The sequence below is a fragment of the Haliaeetus albicilla genome, chromosome 8 (assembly GCF_947461875.1).
Source record: "Haliaeetus albicilla chromosome 8, bHalAlb1.1, whole genome shotgun sequence".
NCBI classification, from domain to species: domain Eukaryota; kingdom Metazoa; phylum Chordata; class Aves; order Accipitriformes; family Accipitridae; genus Haliaeetus; species Haliaeetus albicilla.
This window is the reverse complement of record NC_091490.1, coordinates 6,899,274-6,921,240: the sequence shown is the minus strand read 5'-3', so window position 1 is coordinate 6,921,240 and position 21,967 is coordinate 6,899,274. Positions and strand designations below refer to the sequence as shown.

The 21,967-nt window shown below is 42.6% G+C and overlaps 1 protein-coding gene across 2 annotated transcripts in view; it reads right to left on the bottom strand.

The window, feature by feature from the left end:
- Nucleotides 1–582: 582 nt before the first annotated feature.
- The window catches only part of LRP8 (LDL receptor related protein 8), a 197,035-nt gene continuing 175,650 nt past the window's right edge, over nucleotides 583–21,967 (bottom strand). The window contains exons 7-19 of one of the 2 annotated variants that reach the window (XM_069788705.1): nucleotides 21,804–21,926; nucleotides 18,791–18,910; nucleotides 18,536–18,661; nucleotides 16,466–16,637; nucleotides 13,411–13,638; nucleotides 12,736–12,854; nucleotides 11,112–11,251; nucleotides 8,497–8,638; nucleotides 7,907–8,059; nucleotides 7,033–7,263; nucleotides 4,337–4,405; nucleotides 3,941–4,113; nucleotides 583–3,013 (exon numbers count right to left, since the gene is read on the bottom strand). In XM_069788705.1, coding sequence (XP_069644806.1) covers nucleotides 2,975–3,013; nucleotides 3,941–4,113; nucleotides 4,337–4,405; nucleotides 7,033–7,263; nucleotides 7,907–8,059; nucleotides 8,497–8,638; nucleotides 11,112–11,251; nucleotides 12,736–12,854; nucleotides 13,411–13,638; nucleotides 16,466–16,637; nucleotides 18,536–18,661; nucleotides 18,791–18,910; nucleotides 21,804–21,926 — 1,835 coding nt within the window. In that variant the 3' untranslated portion in view covers nucleotides 583–2,974. The remainder of the gene's footprint in view (nucleotides 3,014–3,940; nucleotides 4,114–4,336; nucleotides 4,406–7,032; nucleotides 7,264–7,906; nucleotides 8,060–8,496; nucleotides 8,639–11,111; nucleotides 11,252–12,735; nucleotides 12,855–13,410; nucleotides 13,639–16,465; nucleotides 16,638–18,535; nucleotides 18,662–18,790; nucleotides 18,911–21,803; nucleotides 21,927–21,967) is intronic. The other variant, XM_069788706.1, reaches the window with a different exon arrangement.

Sequence of the window (21,967 nt, the reverse complement as noted above, 5' to 3'; positions counted from 1 at the left end):
AAGAATAGCATATTTGTCTTTTTTTCAGAATTGCAAAAGAGCGCATATTTGGCTGTACCAAGTTTTTCAGCTTCTGTAGATACGCTTTTACCAAAAGCCGTGCGAAGAAGTTGAGTAGTTTGCGACTAGTCATTGAATACTCTAACATGTAATAGTTTGGGTTAAAAACTACACCAGTTTTGTTGTATGCACCATTCACTTCTGAGATGGCATTTTCTCACAATGGGTAAGGACCGGTGTACTTGTACCACTGGAAGTTTTACTCGCTTATTTTAGTTAAATCAGTGATATAATTGTTCAGCTCAAGGAAATAATGAACCAGGTACTGTTTTCTATGTGACTTGAAGAGGACCAAAGTGGCAGAGAAAGACAATTCAGAACAAAACAGTCTGTTCATTTACATGTAGAATATGAACTGTTTTCAGTGTTAGTATTGCAAAGCTGCAGCTGAACAGCTGAATTATACAATAGTGTTCCCAAGTCCCACTCTGGGTTTGTACAATTAAGAGTTAAGGAAAAGTCAGACCAAAATATGATAGTCCCAGCTCTAGGACAGCATTTTAGGCACTATAAAGTAATTAGTTCAGTAGTCCCAGATAAAAAAATTTAATCTTTCTATAGAAACAGTGCACTGTTTTACAAATGTGTTCATTTGGTTTTCAGTAATCCTTATTGATGTAAGTACAGCAAGTGTTACACAGAGCAGTTCCCTCCCCCACCCCTCCCTGGTCCTTTTGTCTGCAACGTAAAAACTGAAACACAAAAGGCACCAAGCAAGAACTTACTCTAACAGAACTTCAATATGACAAGACAGAGATCAGAAATGATTACTATGTTAAACATCATCCTAACAATCTGAATCATTATTTAAAATAATTAATTTCTTAAAAAACAAATTTGGTGTCTGACTTCTCAGTAGTTATAAATCTGTAAAGGTTGAAATCAGCACTGCACATTGAGTTCATTTACAATGGTTTGAAAAAAAACCTGCAGCCTTTTATACATGGTTTATACAGGTTTGTTTGTGTGTATGTGTTCTTAAAAAAGTATCAAAACTGTAGAACTTTCAAATATATTTACATTTGTCTGTTAGTTACAGTGTTACCACATACAGCCTTTTCTCAGTTTTTTTTTCTTCATGCACACAGTGCATGGATTTGTAGAAACAGAGCTTCATACCTTAAAACAATAACTGGATATCTCAATCATTTTTTACTGCCTTAAAATCTAGAATGTGAATAGAAGGATGCTTCATTATTTATATATTGTCTATGCAGGCCATGAAATATTTTGAGAGTATGTATTATGCTTGTAATGCATACTAGGTCTTTAGACACTTTCTTCCTTTTCTTAGTCAAGAATCAACTTCCAGCTCATATTATACTGTGAAATTATTCTAAAAGAAAGAAAAACAAACACAAAAGGAAGAAAGGGGAGAAAAAAGCAAGCCCCAAACCTATTCAGGCTGAGTTTCTTCTACTCACTTGAATACAAAAGCTTGGACTGACGAAGAACGTGAGGAAGATTTCTCTAGGTTTTGGTACAGTTCAGAGAGATGCTAGGTAAGTGTATTCACTTCCCATAGAATTCCATGGGAAACTTCTAGAATGAGATGATGAGAAAACCCACTGTTTTTTCTGCAAGGTGCAGGATGACCCAGCCAAAGGTATCGATAAGGCTGTGAATTTTTAACCTCCTTGCCTAGTGCTCTGTGGTATGGGAGATCTACCATGGTGCAGGTTGTTCTACTGGCAGTAATTTGGAAGATAACTGCTGTGCTTAAAAGAATTCTACACATGCTGAATTAAGACACTGCTCCACAGCATCCCCTAATTTGGGCTCTTAATCAGTATCAGTAGGGCAAAAGGGCAAGGAGGGAAGGAATTAACTTCTGTTATTGTGCTGTTTTTTGTTTTCTTTTTTCCTGATGAGCTAGGTGAGAGTGCTCACTTTGGGTATATGGAAATATGTGGCTAAATCTTTGTTTCTGCTAATTCTAAGCTAATTTGAGAGGTGTAAGATTCCCAGTGGGGAAAAGCATTTAGATTTACATTTAGAAACAAACAAAAAACCTAAATCAAATTTGTACCAAGCTGTAAAAAGCAACAATACAACACAAAAAAACTGGGCGCTGTAGGAGTTTCTCCTGACTGAAATGCTGTAAGCGATAGCTCTTCAGTTAAAAGCACTACAGATGAATCTTTCTGGACAGACTAGAAAATGTAAAAGCAACCCTTATGAGCCAGTTTGGAAAACAGGAGCTCTGTTTGTTAAGGGAGTGCTTCATTTGTCAGCTATCTTACCCAACAGCTCTTTCTCACTTAGTGTCTTTAGATTTCAAAGCAAACTTCTCAAACATCCTGTAAAAATTCAATTAGCCCTAACTTTCATAAACGTAGGCTAGTAGTTTTAAAATATATGTATATATTTTTATATATATGTATATATTTATATGCCTATATATCTATCTAGACTAGATAGATATATACACAGATAATCTATGCACAGCAAGCCAAACATACAAAAAATAAATACTCTCACCCCTCTACTATATTTACAGAACAGATCTTATAATCCAGATTTTGTTAATAAATATTTCTAAACTGCCTGTACAGAATTTGTTTTACTTATGTTGATGGATAGCCACAAAGCATATTCAACATATTTACAAAATATCTATAAATATAGTCTTAAAATAAAGCAATAGCTACTGAACCTTCAGCCTGGCTGGTTATGTACATTGAGTTAGTAGCTCAGCTGTCGCTTATTCACTATCACAAATGGGTAGTGCAACAAGTTAAAATGTGTATAAAAGATTATACATACAAAACTCTCACATCCTTTGGATGTTTGCAGTTCATTATAACTTTGTGGTTACCCTTCTGCAACATAAATAACGATCAAGAAGAAGAAGCAGGTTCTGTGATCCAAAGCAAATTTGTTCAGTGTGTTGTTTGGAGCAGCAACTTCATCCTCATGGCAACCCGTCATCTTCTAAGCTTAATGCTACACGCTGTGACAGGAAAAAACAAACCCCGCACTTGAGAAAATTTGTGACTTGTGATACTGTTGCTAACTTGTATTTCTCGAAAATCTCATTGTTGTCCCTAGTGTATTGGTGACAAATCTATTTTATGTATTGATTTTTTTCCCCCAAATGGGGTTGCTCGGTCAGGTGTTACTAAAGAGGTGTTGGAAAGTTTACTTCACTTGTGTATTGGATAAAGTTCCTTGTAAGGGATGACACCTTCTCTGGTGTGACCTTTAGCAGGATCTTTAGATAATATAGGGCATTACCTATGTGCTTGACTGCCTACAGAAGCTGTATTGCCTTTACTCATTACTTATGGATCTTTATATGCTCTCTTCTAAAAATACAATGCAGTTAAAACTGCCAGTGCTTCATTGTGCCAGGGCTGCTGCTTTGAAGGAGGCTCCTTCACAGACAAATGGCCATGCAGAACAGATTCTCTCTCTTCTGCATACATGGAACTTGTTATCAAAATGAGTGCCTTTTGTAAAGCTTAATCTTGCCAAGGCAAATTTCCTTAACTTCTTACAGAACCTCACTCACTCCTCCTTGTGAGGAGTCTGACTCTTTACGCTGTTATAGTACAGAGAAGATATTTTCCCTAGTTTGTAGTCACATGTTGAGCTCTTGAGGTAGCTAGCTTTACACTTGCTAGTTTACTAGGTATATTGATCAGGACAATTACTCTGCATTTGAGCAGAATATCTTATTACATAGACAACTATATTCTAGGACAACTGCACGAGCTGCCTAGAAGTTTAGGCTTCTGCCCATTCAATGATTATTAAAGAAGTTCTGGGTTTTGTCACTATAGGGCAAATAACCAACACTAGATACAGAATTATCGCCAGCCGATTAAACTCCCAACAAAATCAATCTTCTCTGTCAGCACCTTCCTCACATACTTACTGCTGGGTAGACATGTCCAATTTGGGCAGTCCGCCCAATGTGGATTTCATCTTCATCTTCCTCTTCTGTTGTCTTCCTATACACTGGATTATCAAAATTCATACTTTTAGTATTCTTCCGTTTCCAGTTTCTCCAGATGAGGTATCCCCCCATGCACAGCAAGCCAATGACCACTGAGGAAAGGGGAAAGAAAGGGCTGTTAGCCAGGCATGAATCTGCTGGGATGTTCCCATGTAGATATCCATCCTTGTACAATTTTCTCAAAGCCAGGCTACTTTTCCCCCATTTCAACAGTTTCTGTACTCTTTCCCACCCTCAACCCTGAAAATCGGAAGGGTGTATTTACACTAGCATTTTGGTATGATCTCCTTCAAAGGTTAAATCAAATCAGCTTACCGACAGGAATGACAATTCCAATAACGGCTGCTGTCACAGTTGAATCAAAGCCTTGGTTGTTATTTGCATCTGTAATTACAGAAGTAATTCTCATCATTTAACTCATTTGCTGGTTTTAAAGCCACATCTGAAGAATGTTTTGTGTTTGTAAACACATTGTTCTGCCCATCAGAAAGCTTTTGTAATCAAAGAGTTTACAAAAAGTTTTGTAATGAAATTATTACAGAGAATATAAAAAGCATATACAAACGAGTCTGGGCTGAGTTGTTTCTTCTTAGGAACGATAAACAGCCTGGCCAGGAAGTGCTACTGCCCTCGCAGGACTGCAAACTACACACCAGGAGAGTTGTGGCCAGTTAAGGGCAGCGCTCAGTACAGTGTTACCAGATAGAGAAGCTCTAACCAAAAATGAGTAAGTGACTGTACTTGTGCCTCAAATTTTCAAGCACAAAACAGAGGCCAGTTTTGAAAAACTCAGGATCAGGGGATGGTGAATAGAGCTCTTACAAATCCACAGTAGAACAGTTTCTAGTACTGACACAATTAACGATTTATTGAGCTGTCAGAAAAAGAATGTAGTTCAAAGCCATCTGCACAGCTTTTCTTGTTCATTTTTTTTTTTTTTATTTACAGTTAAGGAGTTAGTTAGTCAACACATATATCACTCATTGCTACTCATTGCTGCAGTCTGACTCAGCATGCAAGAATGACCCCAAAACTTGGTATTGTATTGACAAGATATCCTGGTTTCAGCTGGGATAGAGTTAATAGTCTTCCTAGTAGCTGGTACAGTGCTATGTTTTTGAGTTTGGTATGAGACTAATGTTGATAACACACTGATGTTTTCAGTTGTTGCTAAGTAGTGTTTAGTCTAAAGTCAAGGACTTTTCAGCTTCTCATGCGCAGCCAGCGAGAAGGCTGGAGGGGCACAAGAAGTTGGGAGGGGACACAGCCAGGACAGCTGACCCAAGTGGCCAAAGCAATATTCCATACCATGTGATGTCATGCCCAGTATACAAACTGGGAGGAGGGGGGGGCAGGGATCACCACTCAGGGACTAACAGGGCATCAGTTGGCAGGTGGTGAGTAATTGCATTGTGCATCACTTGTAATTCCAATGCTTTTATTATTACTATTGTATTTTTATTAGTGGTGGTGTTGTTATTATTATTAGTTTCTTCTTTTCTGTTCTATTAAACTGTTCTTATCTCAACCCATGAGTTTTACTTTGTTTTTTTCCCCTCAATTGTCTCCCCCATCCCACTGGGGGAAGTGGGGGGAGTGAGTGAGCAGCTGCGTGGTGCTTAGTTGCTGGCTGGGGTTAAACCATGACACAAGAGAAAAAAAAACCCAATTATAGGGAAAAATATAAAATTTAAATAAATAATTAATTAAAAAAAAAATCGATATGCATTTCAAGTTATATACTTAAAAAGTTTGCTCTAAGCTGTTATAATAGGGGATCATCACAGAAAATTTATTTTTGCTAAAATATCAGGAACTGAGAGAGAAGGAACTAACTGTAGTTTGTCTTTTGATACACCAATTCATGGAACTTAAAAGGCAATTTATCCTTTTAAATACTTCCCTGTGGCAGGTTGTTCTATTACATAGTTACTTAATAATAAGCCAGACTATGTCAAATGTGGACAATTAAAGCACCTTGCTTCCATGGCTTATGAAAAAGTTAATTATTGCATTTGAAAGAAATTTGCACAAAAAGAACTTACAAGACTGAATTTCAGAAATTGGATTTGGCTTTCCCCCATGCAGTACAGTGTGCTCTGTATCACTATTCCTACAACTAGGCACCCTAGTCAAACAGGGATGGGGTTTTTTTTGTTTCCAGATGCGATGCAAACTGTCTATTCTGCTCAGTGAATCATTTTGGGGGGGGGGAAAAAGTATTTTACTGTTTTTAAAGCAACCTAGATCTGTTTGAGGTCTTGAATGACGGTCCTGAAGAGTAAATAAAGTCTTCTCTCTGGACTGGAATGATTTTTTTTTTTTTTTTTTGGAAAAGCAGTTCAGATTTTCTGCTTTACCTTAGCACTGAGATGGTAGATTGGTGTTTCATTACTCACTCATTATGTAGGGTGAACTTGAGGAGAGCCTATTAGTGTTCTCCATTGGGATACTTTGCTGGTATGTACTGCAAAACTTCAAACATATGTCATGGATCAGGCCACATTAACATGCAAAGCACAGCCACACGAAACGGATACAGCTTGTCTTGGGCTGTTGTAATTCCAAACATCCAGTAGGGCTAGAGCTGGACAGGAGGCATTTTTCACCCACAACTTGTGCTGGATCACACAATAATTAAACAGTTAAAACAGGTGAAGCGCCTGTAGAATCATCCATATTACGAACAGCACTGAAGCTGGGATGGACTAGTATTAGGCACAGGGCAAGGACTAGTATGAACTCTCAGGGCATCATCTCTAGAGCCTGTTTCATGTGTGTTGGATGAAAACCTGATACAAGTTCCTTAACAGCCTGAGCAACTAGAATCACATCAGCAATCGTACACAGATGTCTGCGGAAAGAGTACCTGATGTCTCCCACTATGCAACAGGATGTGCCTGCATCTGACCTGTTTATAACTCAGATGTTAAGTCGGGTCTCCCACCAGTGCATGAGTTTTTGTGATATGGTATATATAGAAAAAGAAAAGAGGAATCTCATTCTCTTACAGTGCTGTGATAAATTGCTGTTTCCAGTGGTCATCTCAGAATCTATCAGGATGGATGTGGTAGAAGGTAAATGAAAACTTGGGGTGGTAATCGTTGCTTCTGATACAGCTTTGGGGGCGACTTCAGTGGTGGTATTGGCACTGCCAAGTACAGTTGCGATGGTTGTGGTACCAGCAGTATGGGATGCTCCGGTTGTAGAAACCAGTACAGTAGTTGAAGTAGTTGGAAGATCTGAAAAGCAAGAGCAACAATGAAATTTGGTTAAAGTAAGTACACAAAGCAAATCACAAATGGTGATATAAATCTGGGGACTGTTATGTGCATGGACGAGAAGCAGAAACCAAATTCCAGTTCTATTTATCAGGTAGTTAGACTATCAATAGTTCTCTGCCTAAAGCTACAGAAATTATTTCCTGAAGTCAAACTTAATTTATTAATAGTAATAAAGCACTCTGGGTGGAAGGTAGTTAAGAAGTTCAGAAACTTGCAGGTTTTTTCAGTACCTCAGAAGATACTGAATTTGTACCAAGAACTATTTGCATGTTAGGGAAAACTACATTGAAACCACTCATCTCTTCAGGATATTATCAGCAATGACTGTGGCCCATCCAGATCTAGTATCTATAGGGCAATAACATGGCAAATTTTAACGATTTACTGACCATTCACACTTTTAGTGCTGGGCCTTATCCCTTTTTTCATCTTCCTGCTGTATCTTTTTCTGGTTGTGCTTTCAACAAAGGACACACAATGCTGTGTTCAGAAGGCAGCAAGTAGCAGAATTCAAAAGCTAGTGTGTTCCACCATCAGGAAATATATTTACTCTAAGTATGATTTTGTTGGAATAGCAAAACAGTGATGTGATTGTATTTACCTTTGTAGCATTTTTTCATGTCAGGACCCAGCCACATATTGTCAGGACAGGCACATGTATACTTGGGAGAATGGGGAGAGATCTGAGGTGCAGGAAGACACAAATACTCACAGCCTCCATTTGGTTGGGGGCTGAGCTCACAGGAATCTGGAGCTGTTCAAGGATGGAAGAAGACAAGTTATTTTTCTATTTATTTATTTATTGTTCTTGGCAAAGAAGGATCAGGTCCTCTAAGAAAACTCCCTTCCACTCCCTACCTCAATTAATTGGGCTGCTGAAGCATCTTTACAGTTTGGAGTAGAGTGAAACACACTACTATAAAACCTGCCCAAATACATAATGAATGGCAAGCAGCGCAGTGACGACAGTAACTCACTGTTATCAAAGATGCTAATTAAACAGCTATTAACAAATTGCAGACTTTTCAATAAATGCAGCTGAATTAATTATGCAGGAACTTCAAACATTAGGCATTGATTTCACATTATTACCTGTGCCTTCTCTCTCATCAAGAACCATCGGGAAGCATTTCATTTACTAGTTCAAATAAACCTGATTTAGGGCTGTGATACCCTGAGGACATGTCTTACCTTTGGGCTGCTTTAGTTCATGAAATACCACAATGTCATGAGGATTATTGAGATTTTCTGCCAAAACGGAGATGTCCAAGCCATTCAGCCTGTTTGCGCTGAAGATTGCTTCATTCTCCAGGTCAGTCCAGAACACTCTGTCCTGCAAGAAATGCACAGGATTTCTGACCTGGCCCTGCTCAAATCCAACTCAAGTTGGATTATACTCCAGTAGTCACAAAGTCAATGCACTGTGTTCCTACCTTGGGGCACTTTTGGTTTGTGCTACTTCTATCTGCAGCTTTTTGCCCCTTTTTTTTTTTTTCTGGTCATTTCTAATGTTCAAAAGCACAGCAATCCTACGTATTTATCAAGTGCTTAGAAATTTTGAGTAGCTGCGAGACTGAGATGAGAAATTTGGTGGAGTACAGAAGAGTTGCATCCATTCTGTTTCTGAACCTTTTTTTTTTTTTTAAAAAAAAAGACAGGGTGGATCACGAGCATAACCAAAGGACTGTACTAGAAACTTTGGTTCTCTCGGCTTATTTTTTTTCTCCTTTCCAAAGATAAGACCTGCATTAAACAGGTATCTATGAAGAGGCCAGTGAATAGAGCATACCTGGAAGATGAGTATCTATTTCTCTTTTTTATTAATATCTTTTGCATGGCATACTATGATTGAAGATGCAAAATAACTGGTCAAGGAGGTACACAGGAATTGCAGTTATCAGACAGTATTTAGTTGCTTGGTCAGCTACGTATGCTGCTGCCTGCTAACACACACATGTATTTCAGTAAGGAAAGCCACATTGTTGGAGAAGAAGGGCAAATTATCAAAAGCAAAAGGGTTGTCTGTTATTCTAACCAGCCATTCAGATAAGGAAGGGTGTACAGAGGTTAAATAACCCAAGAGATCCTTCCAAACACTACTGATGAGCATAAAACTGAAGAGCAGCAAAGTCTTGGGGAAACCTGTGCCCAAAATTAGATGCCTAGATATCACACACATTGGACAGGAGGAATAAGGGTTTTAAGGAAGAGCATTTTGCTGAGTCAAAAGCCAACCTAGTTAAATGAAATGAAAAGAAAGGAGGCCGAGACACACCTTCAACAAGGAGCCAACCAGACACCTTTCTCTGCTATAGCTTACCTAGAGTGAGGTGCTGAAGTTGAAGCTTTTGTTCCCATAATCATTTAAATAATCTCAGAGAGGAGCTGAGCTACAACAGAAAAGACTTCAGTGCCCCAGGCTAGTGATACTTGTCAATCCTCTAACGGGAGGAAGAGCAGAAGAGCTGGATTGTCTCTCTGCTTCCACCCAGGCAAAGCAGGGATCTGAATTATGTCTTCCATCCCCCTGGAGTACTCCTGAGAGAGGATGGGGAACGCAGTTTCGAACACATGCTTTAGATCTTAAGCACGAGTTACAAACTGCAAGGAAGCCGGGGCCCTGCCACTGGATAGCTCTGTATAAACTAATGGCAGAAATGCGGATGCCCATTTATGTAGTAATTTCTGCAGATCTCAGCAGGTCTTAGTTCTTCCCTGATGACATTTGAGGGTCCACACTGTACTATTTAATTAATTACTGCATTGCTTTTAGCGAGGCTACAGTGTGACGCTGAATGGTACAAGAATACTGAATTTACAAGACTAACTGGGTTTTCAGTGGAACATACTTAAGTAGGAGTTGGAAGCCTTTGTAAAAACAGGCTTATGTCTTTGTAGCAGAGCTGTAATTTTGGGGACAGGGGAGTTTCTCTAACGTGTGGCAGGGTTTGTGTCTCTTAACTAGAGCAGTTCAGCCTGAAAGAGAATTAATCACCTGACCCGTTCACAACTAGGTGAACAAGCACCTTTTTAATGCTAAGTCCCCAACCTCGGCAAGGCACTGGAGCACAGTGACTGCAGGGGGAGCCCTGCCAGTGCCTTGCCAGCACAGATACTCCCAGCTGAAGCCTTGCGACTCCTGAGAGGTGAAGACATTTCTGAGGATACTTCTGCAGATGCTGGGATGGACAACAGAAACAACTAGCCAATGCAGCAAAATTTAAGGGGCTGTCCTCCCCTGAGGGTTCTGCTGGCACCAGAAAATGCAACACAGGTATGCAAAAATGGTGTGAAACAAAGCTGCTATGAGCAGCAGTGTTCCACTGCAGGCCCAGTGGCTGCTCTGAGCCCACGCAGCTCCCCTCAAAGTCTGAATTTCAAAAGATGAGAGCCATGTTGCAGTGTCACTGAGTGAATGGTTGTCCCACCTGCTGATCACAGTAAGTGGCTTCTCCCTTCCCTTGCTAATAGTTTTGGCCTTTGTATGGACAGTTGGCTCAATTCAAATCAAGGAAAAGCCATTACCCATGTGCCAATTCTGTGGGAGGTATTACGGTGGGCACCACCTACCCCTCATGGATGCACTGATACTACATTAGGGAAAAGCATGAGACAATGCATTGCTCCTGATTAAGGGCTTTAGAAAACAATTTTCCCCGCTGAACCCACACCAGGTTAATCGGTTTCTATAGCAGCGAACACCCTTGCTGAGCTTTCTGTGCTATGCAAAAGGCAGAGCTTTTAATCAAGACCTCTGAGACCTCTTGCAGTCTCCAGTCTGTTCCGCATCCGTTTTCGACTCTTACCTCAAACACTGCTAAGCCAAAAGGATGGCTCAGATCATCAACAGAAGAGATCAGAACTTTTCTGTTGCTGCCATTGAAATCAATGCAGGACAGTGAATGCAATTTGGAGTCTACCCAGTAGAGACGCTGATTCAGCAAATCTGAGAAGTGAAACACAATGAAGCAAAATTACACACATCTCCTGCAACTCTTTTTCTCTTTCCCAGCATGTTTTTCCTGCTGGCAGCATGACTAATCTCTTTATTATTGGGCCTTTTTTTTTTTTTAACACTAGTTCTGATTTTGAATCAGTGCCCAGATATGCTGGGATAAGACCCTATAAATAAGATTAAAAAGGAGTAACATTCTGGTGTGTGTGTGTGTAATGTCTGACTGATAGCTTTGTACAATGAGGTTCTTTTGTTACCAGGAGGAGCAGGCCAGCAGCAGTTTGGGCTTCCCAGAGTCAATCCATCAGTGCCTGAGTGAGAAGCTTCCTCCATTTCAAGGCTATTCAGTCCTTAGCCTCTTGCTGGAGAACAACCGTGATTAAAATGAAATGCCTCTCTGAAGGAGCTGTGCGATTTATGCATTTTCAGTGAAGAAGAATCCTCGGTCCAGAAACCCTTCTTGTGCAGCAGGCTGGGGGAATAGTGGTGGTGGGGACACTCCTACTACAACCAGCCAGGTTTTGGGGAGGGTGCAGGTAAGAGTGGGAGGGAAGGATCCAATGTTATTTAGAATGCTAAGCACTGCATTTCTCTTCCTGGAGCAAATTCACCCATTTTGGATGAGATTCACTAAACAGAATGCAAGTGGATGAGTGCCAACGCAAAACAAGTTCTGTAATTAAACAAGTCATTAATTAATTTCTTAATTACTAAAGGATAACATTATTTGTTCACAGCAGTAGCACTTCAGCCCTATGCAATCGTAGCAGCATTTTCTCCTACGTCCTTGTCATGGCCAGAATTTTCAAATATAAAACCAAGCAGAGAACTTCACATCTGCATGGCATTCTACACATATGGCTGTAACTCCAGAAGAGGCTGTCCCCTGCTGCCCCAAGGGAGCAGGAAACCTCCTTTCCACTCCTGCAACTTGGTGTGGCTGCAAGAACGACCGCAGCCCTCTGTGTGCCAGCAGGATGCAGGATACGGGCCAAGATGGGTTCCATCTCACTACCCCCACCCAGAGCAGCTAGGCAGGCATGTCGATGGGGAACGGGCTCTGCAGGCTGTGTCTCTTTCCTTGACATACCGTGCATTAATCAGTGCAATGAAGTATCTTGACACTGCTTCCAAGACAGGTCCAAGTCCAGAGACACTAGCACCAAGGACTCTGATTTTTCCTGGACTTCCAAAGGGTTGTTGCAGCTCTGCATCGTCCCCCGAAACTTCCCTTTGCCTTAAGGCACACCTAAAAGCAACCTAAAAGCTCCTGTAGCATGAGGTTCTGACTGTGGCAAGACTTACTGCCTATGCTTGCTCTGAAATAAAATTGCTCGTGTTGGTGAGCAGTAAGTATTTCCAGGATTTTTGTGTGAGGTGCCTTTGCGCGCTTACAGTTTTGTTTTCCTATTTAACAATAAAAATAAATTTACATCAGCCATAGCGGATGCTATAGCTCTAACCTGGGCACCTACCAAGTGTGATGCCATTTGGCCACTCAATGTTGTCAGTCACCAGCACTTGCCGCCCCATGCCATTCAGGCCAGCTTTCTCGATCTTAGCTTTGTCTCCCCAGTCGGACCAGTACATGAACCTGAAAGAGGTAGATGCAAGAAAACAGTAAATTGGACTCTAGTGTAAGAAATCTGCACTGCTAATCGGAGTAGGAGGAGCCCCTCAGCCACTTCAGTTAATTCTGATAATGCACCTAGTGGAGCCACATACTGTCCCACAGGGTCCTCTGCCACAAAACTTGCACCAGAATGCAAAATCTCACCGTAGTAACCCCACGCAAACTATCTCCTGGTATGTCTGCTAGGTATGAGGACTTCATTTATCCAAGCAGCCCATACACCTCAGACAGACTACTTCATTTCCCAGCACAACCTATGTGTCTGGACCAGCTCAAGCCCATCGAACACATGACCTGACCATTATTTTCAGAACTTTCTTTAACAGCAGTGGCCTTGCGAAGAGTTAGTTGAACCATCTCAGCAATCCCATTTAAGTTCAGTGGATGTATCTATCTTAAAGGGCATCTGAACTCTTGATGAGAACCACCCACAAGTTTGTAAGAGAAGCAGAAAGAAGACTGGAGAAAGAGACTTTGCTCTGTTGGCAAAGGGAGTGCTCGTGGTCATTACACCTACCTCCGTGTGGGATCAACAGCAATGGCTCTTGGCTCACTGAGGTCACTGTTGAAAAGTGTCCTCCTCCTGCTTCCATCTGCAGTGGCCACTGAGATGGTCTTGTTTCCAGAATCCGTCCAGTAGATATTCTTATGAACCCAGTCTATTGCCAGTCCTTCAGGAGAGTTCAGCTGGCTGTCTATCAAAATCACCTGCTCAGCTGTGTCACTTGCTTTGTCTATGTAGGCACTGCAAAGACAGGACTCATCACTGGACTGACACACGGCATAGAGGGGGCCGTGCACATGTGCTTGGGGTTGGACCTCCAACAGCTGAAGGCCAGGTAGCACCACTGCAACCCCACGGAAAGAAAGTACACGTGGCAGCATGATTGACATAGAAACCCTTATGGCTGCATGGTGCAACATTCTGCTTTCTCCTACAACTCGTTCTTATTTCCCTATATCTGGATGGCAAGCATTTCCAGAACAGGAAACTGTCATTTTATTTTTCTACCTTCTTCCTGCTATAACTGCATGATTCAGCAAAACATTTTACTTCAGGCATGTCAACTTCAATAGCATCCATTCATGGGATTTATGGACATTAGAAATACAATCTCCAGTGCTCTGCTGAACAAAGTTGAACTTAGCATGCAAATAAACATGCTTAACTGTATTGCAGAATTAGGACCTGTGCAACTAATTACAATTCATCAAAGGAATTCATGGAGCTGTACTAATTTAGCAAGTGATCTCGTTAGATACAAAGAAAATGTTCACTAAACATCAGTGGCAGCCTCAAAATCTTTCAAAACACTAATGAAAGGCAGCAAACTCCACATGGATGTTTCATAAGTAACTCAACATTGCTCCTACAAGCACACAGGCTGATTCTGCTCTGTTGCCCCTGCACCAATATCAATTGCACTGAGTGAACTGAAATGGAGTTATTCTGAGTTTGCATCAGTGTTTCTAAGAGCTTGGTCTGGCTCTTAGAGTAACTTGGTACATCTTAAAATTTTAAGTTACAAAACAGCAGAAAGTTTCTGCCCTGCCCCCTGACCATTTGAAACTGCAGGATGGTTTCAATCTCCTGTTCACTGGCCATCCTGCCTTTGGTCATAGAATGAGAAGATAAGTCGTACAGGAGCTGAGCTCTCAAGTATCAGATTAGAGACTTAGAAACAAATGTCTAAAACCAGGAATACTTGACACTGTTTTATGGTCTGCGGCCCAGGCTGGAATGGCTATGCAGAGTCAGCCTGGATTAACAGCACGCCACTGCATCTTCACTACAAGGAATGGTTTTGGTGTCTCTCTGACCCAACACCAAATGAATGGTATCATCGAGGTTCTGCAGGGCATCTGACAATGTTCCCAAGACTCTGTTGTTTCTGTCTGACAAGCACTACATGTTCTAACTACACAACTCCAGGTCAGTTAATTCCTCCCCAGTGAAACAGTCATGTTCAAGTACTTCCCGTCCACCACTGCGGTGAGCTGCTGCGCTGTACCCTCAACGTGACTCGCTGCACTGGTGGGGAAACCAAGAGAGGCTCCTGCAGCTTTCAGAATGGGAGGGCTGAAATACAGGTGACATTTCAATTGTCCCAATAACTAAATAGTGTACAAGATCTTCTGACACCCCAAAGGGGACATCACCTCAATAGGAGAGGATCTGGAAGGGCAAGTGAGGTAAGCATTAAGAAAGATGGGATCTCTTGCCAGCAAATACCTCTTGTACCATAGTTTCCACCTTGCGATAGCCTCTCAACTATAGACTGCTTTTCCCCAGAGGACTCCTGCAGGTGGAGTCCTGCTCTCTGCTGCAAGGACATGGTGGCCTTTTGTTTAGAAGTGTTTGATATTAGTGATAGTAGCAGTATCTTAAACAGGAACATTAACTGTTAAGAAGTTATAATTGCACAGCTTGCTCTGCAGAAAAGGTGGGACTTAGAATGAAACTTATGCAAGCAGGAGTAAGAAAGAGAAACATTCTGCTGTTTGGAAAAAGGCTTGGTATAGCCATGTTCAGGGTATGAACACTGTTCAGTGGCCCCCAGTGCCCCAGGACATTCACTGTCAGAGCGCTGCAGAAGGAGCAGTGTGTCTTGAATAATTCTTTGGGTGTGAATACAAAGCCCTTACCCACCGTTGCTTGTGCCTACAGAATCAGACACAGTGAAAGCAGCCAGTTTTCTTCTGAACCATCTCCCCATTTTCAGAGCCCCACAGGCCTGCTCAGCATACCTGCCTGGTTACTTCAGTGCTTAATACTCAGCACAGCCTGGGCAAATTTCCCTGCCAATGGCATGGGAGCTACCACAGCCTGCAGAAACCCTGGCTTGGCTCCCACACACCAAAACCAATCAACCTTTGCCTGATCATTAGCTAAAATCCAGAACAAATCACTGTAGAAGCTGCAATAGGGTGCAATAGCTATGCAAATCAGAATATACTTGGGGGATTTTAAGCGCATAAATTAAATGCATTTTCGACTAGGCACACTCACAAGCCCTGGTACATAATGCTGTGATGGATGCCATAAAAACAACTGAAGGAGGAGAGAGAATGAGAATTACCAAATGTGTACTGTGGTCAAGTGCTGTGAATTTAAATCCAGTCTACCAGAGACTACAGTGGGCAGCTAGTATCTGTGTTGCTACCTCCTTGCTCCCACCATTTGCTGCCTTTGTGCTTTCAGATGGTAGGTCCTTTGTGGTTTCACGTACAGCAAGCACACAGCACAGCAGCAGTCTCATGCAGCATCGCTTAGCATTATGATGCAGTAAACAAGAGTCTAGGTGTAATTGCACAAATGCAGCAGGATCTATTATTGACGAAAAGCCTTCCTGTAGTATCAAACCAGATAACTGCACGAGCCCTCGATTTCTTTATCAGTTCCTAAAAAAAAGCTTACAAAGTCTGGGCCACAACAGATAATCCAGTAAGGGAAGAAAAGCCCTCAGGTTCACTATACCCTACATAGTTCTCTGCAGATTGTCCTTAAGGGGTACAGATTGAATCATAGCTTTGCAAAGGTACCAAAACACACATCTTCTCTTCCCCCTTACCTGTAGATTTTTCGATAGAACAAATCACACCAATATATTCTGTTTGTTGACACCTCCACGTCCAGTGCCACGACATTCTTCAGCATGGGGATGATGCGAGAGTAATCCCTTTTCACCAGGTCTATCTTACGGACCTCATGGCGATTGGTGAAGATCAGGTATGGGCTCTTGCCTACCACAGAAAATCAGTGCATTTATCATTTTAGCAGCTGACCCAAGAGCTGGATTCAGCTTTCATTTCTCAAACAACAACAGAACTACCAGTCACTGATACTTACTGCTTTGTGAGGAAGCTTTATACCACACCAGCAGCAAGTGTAAACAGCTTCCAGAGACAGAGCTATCACACGCAGACATGGAGGACCGCAGTACCTCTGTGGTCACTAGATGCACACTGGCTCTCGGTCTGCCCATTCTGCTAAGCCACAAGCAAAACTCTGGGGAATGTCCTCACTTTCAATTATACATTTTAGATAAAAACTACACGGTCTAGATTTTGTCGACTCATGGCCAGGACAAGGAAGAGACAGCCCTCTGGGCTGGCTGGAGGGAAGGGAGGCAGCCAGACTTGAGGCATGATAGAGCCACATTGAATCCAGCAAAGCCAGGACTGGTTACCAGGGAGGAATTTTAGACTGTCATGTACATGCAGAACTTACACAGTCCACCCAAACATTTGGGCTCTGGCAGTTCACGTCTCTTTTTTTGTGGGGCCAGAGCTTGCAGCCTGGGTGCTGGTGATACTGCTACTGCAGTAGTGATCTCAGGCCAGCCAAGGCCACAGCCTCTCAAGAAGCATAAAGTTGACCTGAATTTTCCAAAAGACAGGAGAGCAGGACACATAGAAACCCAACAGTTATTTTGCTTAGAAGACCACAGCCAGCACCTTAGCCTCCAAGGTTATAAACAGTGGGCCGCACGGAGGCCAGTCTCCTACCGTAGGAGGCAGACACCTACGTCTCTAGGCTCAGACCAGGAGGTACACATCCTCGCCCTCTGCAAGTAGCAGAGCATGTGATTCTCTGTGTTCTTAAGTATCACTAAAAGCTGCAAGTCAAAAAGCTAAAGCTTTAGTTTGGTCTTTTTGCACCTCCCTTTTTGAGGTAGGGACAGGACGGGAGTCTCAGAACGAGCTTTAGCAGGTTAGACTGGTTTGTCTCCAACAGTGGCCTGTAGAAGATCCTAGCAAAGAGTGTCCTTCCACTGGGAAGGACAAAAGGGGACTGAGAAACATGATACTGAAAGGGAAGAGCTGGGACAAAGTTGTAGCTCTGGAATACGTCATGCTGCAGGGCTCCCAGCACAGGCTCTTGGGCACAACAGAATTTTCTAACCAATAAGCAGATCAGTGTTCCACGATTTGGGTCAGTTCTAACTCACTGCAGGTGTGAGACTAAGACTATGAGGACAGCAGGACACTGTGCATACCATATAGAACCTGGGAAGAAAGAGGCCACATTGATGTGCAGGATAACACTAGAGAAGCAATTTTGCATTGCAGGTAACTCGCCTTTCCCCAAGAGAGCCACTATTTCCATTAAAGAAACCCACAGCATGGCTAATGGTCAGTCTTGCACAATTCAACGTTCTATCCCTCTGACATTAACATTCATTTTTGCAACAAGGTCAAGCAAACTGCTGCTGTTCATGCTGGTATTTGTGTAAGAGGCTGGAAGGATGGAGAGGTGGCTAACCTACCGTGCTTTAATTGGGATGTTTTCTTCCTTTTAATACTATTACCACTAAATGTTTTTGCTGCACTGTTTTCAATAACACCTGTCAAGAGACTTTCTTTTCTAGTTTCAGCTTCAAACAGCCAACTAGTGACTGTAATCTTGCTCTGTACACTGTTAAAATATTCTGATCTGCATGATCAGTAGTTCTTGCCTAGAGACGCATCTGCTATCACTGCAGCAGTTCTGTGCTGCTCAATATGAAATGTCTTTGCTTGCTTGCTTTGCTAGGTTCCTTTTGTTTCTGTTCCCCTAGCCTCAGCCCTGCAAGCATGTTTTCGTATTGGAGTTGTGATGTTGAGCAAGCAGAGTTTAAGTGCCTGTGGCATCATCTTACCTACAGCTTTGCAGTTCTTGGATAGGGTGTCCATCTCATATCCCTCGTAGCACTCGCATTTGTAGTCCCCCTTGTAATTAATGCAGATCTGGCTACAAGCGTCTGGATTCTCACATTCATCTATGTCTGAAAGGAGTGTTTGAAACCCATCAATAACTTGAAATCAAACCATCTGTGATGGAGCAACGCTGAAGTGAATATAATCACGTCTCTCTATGGTGAAACACAAGGGACTGCTGTTTGCATGTAAATTACCTCCACACGTTTTTTTATCCAGAAGCTTGTATCCGGGTGGGCATTCACATTCATAACCAATCTTCAAGTCTTTGCATATGTGTGAGCAACCACCATTGTTCATAGAGCATTCATTAATACCTGGAAGGGACATACAGATTATCTATGACAAAGGAAGGCTTTTAGTTGTAAGACTGAATAAAATTAAGAGACGTCCTCAGAAATTTCCCTGTATCTATCATCTTTTGGTAGCCAGGAGCTGGCCCCAAAGAGCATGAGTGACTTTACATAGGAAGCCACCACCAGATCACTTTTTTGCTCTTTATTATTCCAGACCAATGCTGTAGGATCATTTGGACTGAAAGCTAGTGGCTAAATGAAGAGGGAGCCCTGGGGATACAGTGTATGTGAATCTCTGCATCTCATCCCATCAGAGAGCTGCTGCTTTGAGCATGCTCTGCCACATGTGAGAAACTTCCAAGGGACCTAAGGGCTGTCTCCAGGAGACTCCTTCTTCCCCATGCACGGGTTCATGTTGACTTTTCTGAACAGTCTCTGAGCTTTAATAATTCATGCTGGGGGAGTCTCATCTCCCAGGGGCCAGCTATTTTGAAATACTGTACTATTTTCCCATCTAGCTCCAAGGAACGATCTATGTGAAAATTCCAGAAAATACCAAAGTGCAGTCTGCAGAGATACTCCATTAGCACTGAGATACAGTCCTCCCACAGGGACGTCCCACACAACAGTCTCTGCTGGCAGCCTGCATCAGCCCATCGGCCCCCATCCTCTCCTGAGTCCCTGTCTAATCCAAGGCCACCTCTCTGATCCTGCTTTCAAGTGCTGAAATGGGAAACAGACTAAATGGATCCTTGTAACTAGAACTGAATGAGAGGTTGAGGAAAGCTGGTTTCCTGTCAGAAACAACATTTCTTGTTGTTGTAATTAACCTACACAAGGTGAAGAGAAAGTCCTCTCCCTAAGTAAGACTGCTGAACAGAAGCTGTGGGATTTCAGGGATAGTGGGCTCACTAGAACAAGCAAAACTGATTTGCTTCAATCTATAATGCAATTTAAAGGCAAATTTTTCATTTATCTTCTACTTCTTGCTTCCTTGCACACTGCAGGTGAGCAGTACAGCAGAGCCATTAAACCAGTGCTCTTGGAAGAAAATGAAAACAACCACAAGCCAATTAAGTCAGTAAGACTAGGAAGATACCATGCCAGAATGAACCCCATCTCAGCTCTGGGATGCTTTCACCTTCCTATCAAAGACACACACACATATAGATATCAATACATTATTAATAGAGGAAGTTCACTAGGCTCCAAGAAGGTGTCCACAGAGTCACATTGTGTGTTGTCACTGTTCAATGATGTTTATTACTGGATATCAACTATTCCTACACTTGCGTAGGCCTCTAGCAAATGAGGTCATAAACATGCACAACTGCTCTCTGCAAAATACTACAAAGGCTGTTTCGACTAACAAGCAAACCCTCACTCAGATGATTCCCATGGTTTCAGAGGTGCTCTGTGGAATGGATTTAGACACTGTAAATCAAGTGCTAGTTCACTGGCTGCACTTCTCAGTAGGAGCTGAGGAGGAGCCAGGCAGAGACATTAGCCTGTTCTCTTTCTGCTGGGCAGCTGCTGCCCATTACCCAAACTTCAGCAGTATATTCACTGCCTGCCTAAAAGACAAGTGATGTTCTGTCTTCTGCTGTGCTTTTTGGGGAATCTCGGAGGGCACTGCATTGTCTAGCACACAGCTAGACAAGACACACCAAGATGAGGAGTATGTCCTGCACCTCCTGCCTTCTGCATGGATTACTTGTGTGTGGGCGTTACATTCACAGCAATCCACATCATTCTGCGCTCTCAAAGAAACATGTTTCCCTTGGGGGCTATTCTCTGCTCAGCTTCCTAACTCAAATGACACTTCACTGCTAGCCTGGGACTGCACCAAGTCAGCCACGGCACCTCCATAAAGTTGAGCACCAAGCCCAGCTGTGCCGTGCCACTGCCCAGTCTCCTAAGACAAACTGGGCTGCCAGATTTGTTGGGAGACCTCGACAGACAGACAAGTTGCAACAGCCACTCAGAAAGACAGGGAGATGTGGATTAGTGTGGAATAAAGCAAGGGCATACGGAAAGTACAAGGTAAGAGCATCCTCACTAGGCATGCACACACAATTCTTGTCTGATACAGAGAGACTGACAGTTCTTCCTGAATGTGAGTTATTTAAGAGGCAGGCACTGAGCTCCACGCTGCTAGTGCTCCACAATGTCATGGAAAGGGATGCCTGTCTGAAACATTTCTGCACTTGGGAAAAAAACCAAGTGTGTCTGAGTAATGCTCCAGATTGGGGCTGGTGCCCACAATGCCTGCTGGGAAAGGTGAGAGACTGGCTGCCCTAGGGAGAGTGGCACAGCTCTCTGGCCGGGGCTTCCCGTTCTGCTGACTCTGACAGCCCCAATGCAGACCTGGCTCTCGTGGCTTGTGCATTCTCACTAGCCCAGAGCTGGCAGGATGCTGCAGAGAGCAACCTGCTGTCATTTCTAAGGGAAGCAGCAACAAGATGTAAAACCCAGAAATGGCTGAAGTAATCTCTCAGTGATTGCTGCACCTTCAAAGCATGTTCCCAATGCTAAATTTTTATGATTTTATCATCATCTTACAATTCAAAGATAATTTAGGCAGTGAGGCTAAATAAACTGGTCTGTGCTGTGGAGGACACTAGTATCTGGGGAGAGGGGGAATTCCTGGTTCGAGTCCCATGCTCAGTTCATACATCCCTCCAAGAATAAACGCTGAGCTGAGAAGGGCACAGTTCAAACTTACAGATGATCAGACTAGGCTACTAATTATATTCATACGAAGGGTGCTGAGAGAATAAAGGCAAGGAAAGAGGAGCAGAGTGAGAAATAGCATTAGCAGCTACATGTGGTTACACTCAAAGCTGTGAGCACCAGATGGAGGAGAGGGGAAGCAGTTACAACAGGAGCAACACGTAGAAGGCAAGTACTGTACCACATTCTTTCAGAGGCTCGTCAGACCAGTCCCTGCAGTCTCTATGTGAATCGCACACTTTGCCTCCGTCAATGCACTCTCCACTCTTACACTGAAACTTGCTGGGACTTTCACATGCTGACTCTGTCATGTCGGGCAAGAGAGGAAAGCAACTAAGTTAGACG